Source organism: Cryptotermes secundus, unplaced genomic scaffold, assembly GCF_002891405.2.
Source record: "Cryptotermes secundus unplaced genomic scaffold, Csec_1.0 scaffold5, whole genome shotgun sequence".
Taxonomy (NCBI): Eukaryota; Metazoa; Arthropoda; class Insecta; order Blattodea; family Kalotermitidae; genus Cryptotermes; species Cryptotermes secundus.
This window is the reverse complement of record NW_019724742.1, coordinates 2,219,825-2,225,824: the sequence shown is the minus strand read 5'-3', so window position 1 is coordinate 2,225,824 and position 6,000 is coordinate 2,219,825. Positions and strand designations below refer to the sequence as shown.

General features: G+C 36.5%; 1 protein-coding gene across 2 annotated transcripts in view; it reads right to left on the bottom strand.

Moving 5' to 3' along the window:
* The window catches only part of LOC111862678 (oxysterol-binding protein-related protein 1), a 101,530-nt gene continuing 95,530 nt past the window's right edge, over positions 1–6,000 (bottom strand). For both annotated transcript variants that reach the window (XM_023848234.2, XM_023848235.2), the window contains exons 19-22: positions 5,768–5,911; positions 5,145–5,227; positions 4,923–5,057; positions 1–3,677 (exon numbers count right to left, since the gene is read on the bottom strand). In XM_023848234.2, coding sequence (XP_023704002.1) covers positions 3,575–3,677; positions 4,923–5,057; positions 5,145–5,227; positions 5,768–5,911 — 465 coding nt within the window. In that variant the 3' untranslated portion in view covers positions 1–3,574. The remainder of the gene's footprint in view (positions 3,678–4,922; positions 5,058–5,144; positions 5,228–5,767; positions 5,912–6,000) is intronic.

Here is a 6,000-nt window from a genome sequence, read left to right as displayed (position 1 = left end):
TGCCAGTAATACACAAAACTTTATTTTATTTGTACCTATCCCATTTTACTCCCACATTCTCAACCAATTATTTCTCTTGGCTGGGTTTCATATCATATCACATAGCACTCTTAAAGATAACAGCTGACTTCTTTCTAAGTTGAGGTTCTCAAGGTGATAATAGCGAGGAGCGTGGTCTTCTGTACTGTAATACCATGTACTCTGGAAGGAGCCTCACATTTCAGAAGAACATATCACCTCTGTCTTCAGAATTGAAAAGTAATCCAAGCAAGAGACCAGCACAAACAGGTGGCAAGCTGAGTCTGTCTCTGCTGGTTTCTTGATTGATGTTTTCTCTACCCCTGAAGATGGAAGCAATATGTTCCTCCAAAGTCTTGGCTCTTTATGAACTATAATAGCGCATCATAATCCAGAAGATCATACCTTTTGAACCACTATATGACATTCACCATTTTCAAGTATCACTATACAGTGAATAATTTTACAATGGCTGGGAAAAGTCATCGATCTCTCTCTTGCAATTATCAAACAAAGCATAGCAAACTTAGATACATTTAAAGTAATCTTAATTTTTTCTGTTACACAACTTCTCTTTCGTTATCACAACAACAAAAATTCTAATGCACATAATATCATGTTGTAGTGTTACTCATGCTGCAGATGACACCAGCAATTTATAAAATGACTACAAGCTGTCTACACTTCTGGCAATCCCTTATAATTACAATACTATTCTACTGCTGCGTTTTATGAGAGAAAATATTTCTTTATTTCATGGTGAAGCCAGAATGTATGACTGTAAGTTTTCAACTAATACTCTACAATCATCATAATCGATGTCAAGTCACATGAACTACCTTCCCCTGACCCTATTAAAACCCTGTGCTTCAGATACAAAGCCCCTATGAAATGTCAACTCTCAGGAATGCTGAACAATAACATCACACACCAACAAGCACTCAATCACAGTCTCAGCTGAAAATAATCATACGTGGGTTACAATAAATAGCAGTTACTCTTTACTAACAGAAATGCCAATTCAGTAAAAACTTAATTGACCTCAAGTGATCCTGAAAATCTTGTTGTTAATATATATCAGTTGTCACATTTATATTTCTACATGCAAAGCACTTACAATTCAAATAATGTTCCTGTTCTTTATTGTTTGTATCCTGTTGTGTATCACTACGGGTACCAGTGTGGCAGTCAGCTGTTCTCGAAACAATGCATAACACTGGGCATTGGAGACAGATACCCTCTGACGTATCCTAAATGTACTTGAATAAAATAAGCTGCCCAATTTGAAAGGTGACTTCATCCAGACTTCTGAATTAGATACTTGGATGGAACTGGTTCAAAGATTAACTTTTATGGCATAAGTTTGAATGGTAGGGGGTCAATTTTTGGTTTAATGCATTATATTTCTAAATGTAAGTAAAATCAAAGGATTATAACATTTTGCATCATGTACTGCTGAGTGAAGCTATGTGGGCAGTTAAATGGTACAGCCTGCCACTGAGTTTATCTTACTTCAGAAATATTTGGAGACTTTCAGCTCACTGTGTTTTCCTTGTTATTACGCACTACTGCTTAAAGACATGCATCTTTATTCATATGAAATAGCTGTGTTACTGCAATATTACCGATACCAAGTCATGAAAATAATGAATATACAGTGATGTGATAAAAATAAGGAATAATGGTTATCACAGACATTAACTGGTCAAAGGATAAAGTAACACAATCTTCGTAAATTCTTCTTTTATATTACTGAAATACCCTCATAATATAATTTAAGCATATAAGCAAATTTCACAGACAACCAACAACTCTGATGGGAACATTAAGTAAGCATTCACACTGCTTCCAGGCAAGTGTCTAATCTGAATGTAACAGTGAATAAAATTCATGCACTTTTGTAAAAACTGCTTCCTGAAATTAGGTAATTAAATTTGAAAATCTATTTTATACTTCTTCAGTAACATACATGATGCAGAATCACCCATAATCTGAAACGTTTTCAGTTGTGTACAGTAAATGTATTCATTAATACTGTTAATCACAGACAACTTTCAGACAGTTATGACTAACACATGATACAGAATTTGTGGTGCAGTTATAAGCCAATTATTTGACAACACTGTCAGCATTAAGACTATATAATGCTGGATGATAGGATGATTACTGAATGTGGAGCAGTAGGTGGAATGAGAATTGACAGGGGATTTCACAGTGGTAACTATCACCTTGGATGTGACTTCATATAGTCCAGTAGAACTTACTGGACTATACAGTGTCACATCCCAGAAAATAGTATTCTTTAATGTATTCCTGTTGTTTAAAGGTCACAGTCAGACAGCTTCAACTATTATAAAAAAGGAGTAAATGTTTCTTATTTCAAACACAAAATTAATCCAGAAAAGTTAAGGCATATCCTGCATAATAAGGAAATGTTAAAATTTTGAAGTCAGTATTGCACCAGTTTAAACTGCCATGTATTCAGTCATGAAACTATGACTGTGAACGATATGCAGGTTTAATGCAAAATTAAAAATTCCCACTCTTCCTTCCTAAGCAAAGCCATATAAGAGGTTTTTTCAGCTTCACAGCTTAGTGCACACCTCATGGTTTCAATGTAACAGTAAAACTGACATATAGGCAGCAACTGATTATGCAGACATCTTTTCAAACTGAAATCAGTAGACACACTAAAACACCAGGAATATTTTTTAATTATTTTAATTTTCACTATGCCAGCTGTGTAGGAACAGCAAAAAGGCTCTGTAAACCATTCTTGGCAGGTGGAGGAAGATGTTAGAATTGTTGTAACATAAACATGTTTTAAATTTCTATCAAAAAATTATAATTAAAATGCTTGAAACTATAATTTGCATACACAGTTCAATAAATAAATAAATAAAATAATATCCATGTAATTATTTACAATAATCTTCGTTATATGACTTAAAGAAAATACACAGCGGCAGCTTATATTTTAGTTTTTCTTAAGAATAAGCAATTATCAATTAATCTTAATTCTAATTCTCTGCTTCCTACTATTGTGACATAAGGCTCATCGGTGTAAATAATCTATGGATTACCATAAAGCCAGAAAGATTATCAGACATCAATGAGAATTACCCTACCGATCAAACAGGCAGATTCTTTTTACACAAATACTACAATAGCAACAGAGAAGTATCCGGCTCATTATATCTGCACACCATTTCTTACTCATTGGTCTAAATGACTTCAATAAAATACGGATACAATTCATACTTTAAACATAACTGAATTTTGACAGTATTAATAATATCCAACCCACATATCAACAAACATGATTTTCCAGGACCCAATTAAAGTTCTTTTCGGAAACTTCTGTAGTGATTTCGGCTATATAAGTCTGCTTCTCTTCTACATACAACAGAGAAACGCATGAGCAACAACAGTTTAACAGCTCTAAAAGTTGCCTAGTTATTACTGATAAACATTTTCCAATATGGTAGATCTATAACACAGTTCCATGCTCCGTGTACAATGGCAATTCCAGACGTTATGAGTGCAGAAGAAATACTCAGAAGATATCAAGAATCCCTGAAAAATTTCGGTCCCAATACCCGCCACTATACAACCAGTCCTCTTGCTTTGTATATGGATTTGTGCCCAGTGTGAACCACCTGAAAACATACACAAACACCAAAACTTGAATTAATGAAGACTGTGGTCATCTACGACATAACACCGTATAGTCTGATTGGTAGGCACTAATGTTTCGGAGGAACTTGTTGCCTCTGGATTCAAGGCTGAAGTGCAGCTAACAGCCACTAAGCTAGTTGCGAAATCTTCTGCCTTTTTTGAACTGAAAGGTTCATCATCGTGTTCACGGGAGTTCAATATTGCTCTCTATCCTGAGCCACCTGACATCAGTCCACACCTCACAAAACTAGAATCATTATGATTCATTTTAGTATTACCTTCAGTCTATGTCTATGCTCTCCAAGTGTTTTCCTGCATTCAGGTACCTGACAAAAATTGTAAATGCATCTCTCATCCCAGGGTCACATGGTAGTGTATTTGGTTGAGGCACTATGCTACAAGCCAGGTCATGGGTTGGAGTCCAAATGAGGTGGATTTTTTCAATTGACCTACTACTTCCAGCCACACTATGGCCCTGGGGTCGACTCAGCCTCTAACAGGAATGAGTATCAGGAATCTTTCTGAGAGGTAAAAGGTGGCTAGCACATTAAGGTTGACAACCTCACTGCCATCTGTGATCCTACTGTCTAGAGAAAATGTGATGGACTCGATGTCTCACATCCCTATGGGCTTTCATGGCCTGTTACAGGAACAGCTGTACCTTTTACAACTCTCATCCCTCCCATGTGCACTACATGCTAATCACCTCAGCATCTTGTTCTCAAATACCCTCAACATATGCGCTTCCCTCAATGTGAGACCATGTTTCATATACATATAAAATAACAGGCAAAATTACAGTTCTATACATTTTATCTTTATGCTTTTAGGTTGCAGACATAAAGACAAAAGATTGTGAAAGACGGTAAGCGCTCCCCAAGTACTGATTTGTTGCTTGTAAATATGGTATGTGAACCTTGCCCCATTTTTTTTAAAGATTTATTAACTATCTTGACTTCATGATTTTGAGACATGAACATATACTTTTTATAAGTTCCAAGACTTTCATGGCAGTGACTGTTACAACTGCAGGATTTGAAGTGCAAAACCATAGTCTTGTTGATGGATACAAACATCTCAAAGCAACATGCTGTCTCCATCTTAAGGGGTCTAAGAGCATAGGTTCAGGAACAAACATGTGGACAGATGGATGGTCAAAACCTCCTGCACGTCTTCTCTTCATGTATCTTAAGCAATGAACACAAAACATGGATATAGAAATGTACCTTGGTGCCCAGTCAAGGCCTTTCTTTCCCTTGCGCGCTTTTCGTGCATCTCTTTGCTTTTCTTCAAGACGAGTTTTCTCTGCAGCAGCACCATCTATGTCACCTTCCTCCAGCTTTCGAATATCTGGACGAAGCCTGCAGCATCAATGTCAGAATACAACTAGCAGGTCTGCCTCATTGACAAAGAAAATTTCAGTGTGCACTCAAAAGCAGTTTTCCTACCTGCAGTCTGTGGGACATAGCCTGCTTTTCATCCCCTGCTCCATTTCATTAAGGGACATGGCAAACAGTGTGAATTGGTAATACTGCAATAAAACATCAACCTAATATGAGCAACAGAATATATAAAAATATATGAGGAAATCACAGTGTTAAGCCTCATCTCTGCTGGATTGGTTCAAATGCATTTGAAGCTGGTCAGGAAACACAATAAAATGAACCGTAAAATTCATGGAAATAAAGGCAAAATACAAAACTCTCATTTCTACAGGACTTCAGATTCATTTGTGGGTCTTAAGAAATTCACTCAAATGACACTGCCTTGTACTATTATACCAGTTATTATGGGGAAATTACATTTTAAATTCCAGAGATAAAACCAGTGCCTCGGTTTGAAAAGTTAAAAGTATCATGCATTTTTTGCTGCACAATTCCCTTTATTTCTGCGATAATATTATCTATGCCATAACCATTTATGTAATTTTGAATATAAATTTTTTCTTCAATTCCAGAGTGTATTTTGATTATGTTGGGGCATATTTAACAATGTCATACAACTGATGTGAATATATCAAAATCTTAGCTCCGGGAATGACAGACAATAGTCAGACCATGATAAACCTAACCTCTGCACTCCGTTCTGGTCTTGGATCGGCTTCCCACAAGGTGACTGAGTTAGGAATGTCTATGGAGTAGGTGGAGTCACACTTCGGCAGTTCTCCCTCTGCCACATCTGGTATGGGACAACCCTCATCTGCACTGTTACTGCCCTGTCAAACAACAAAGTATCCACAAAGAGTAAATTCTCTATTTATGATCTTCTTAACAGAATGTGGATGGGTAACACTCAAAACTGTGA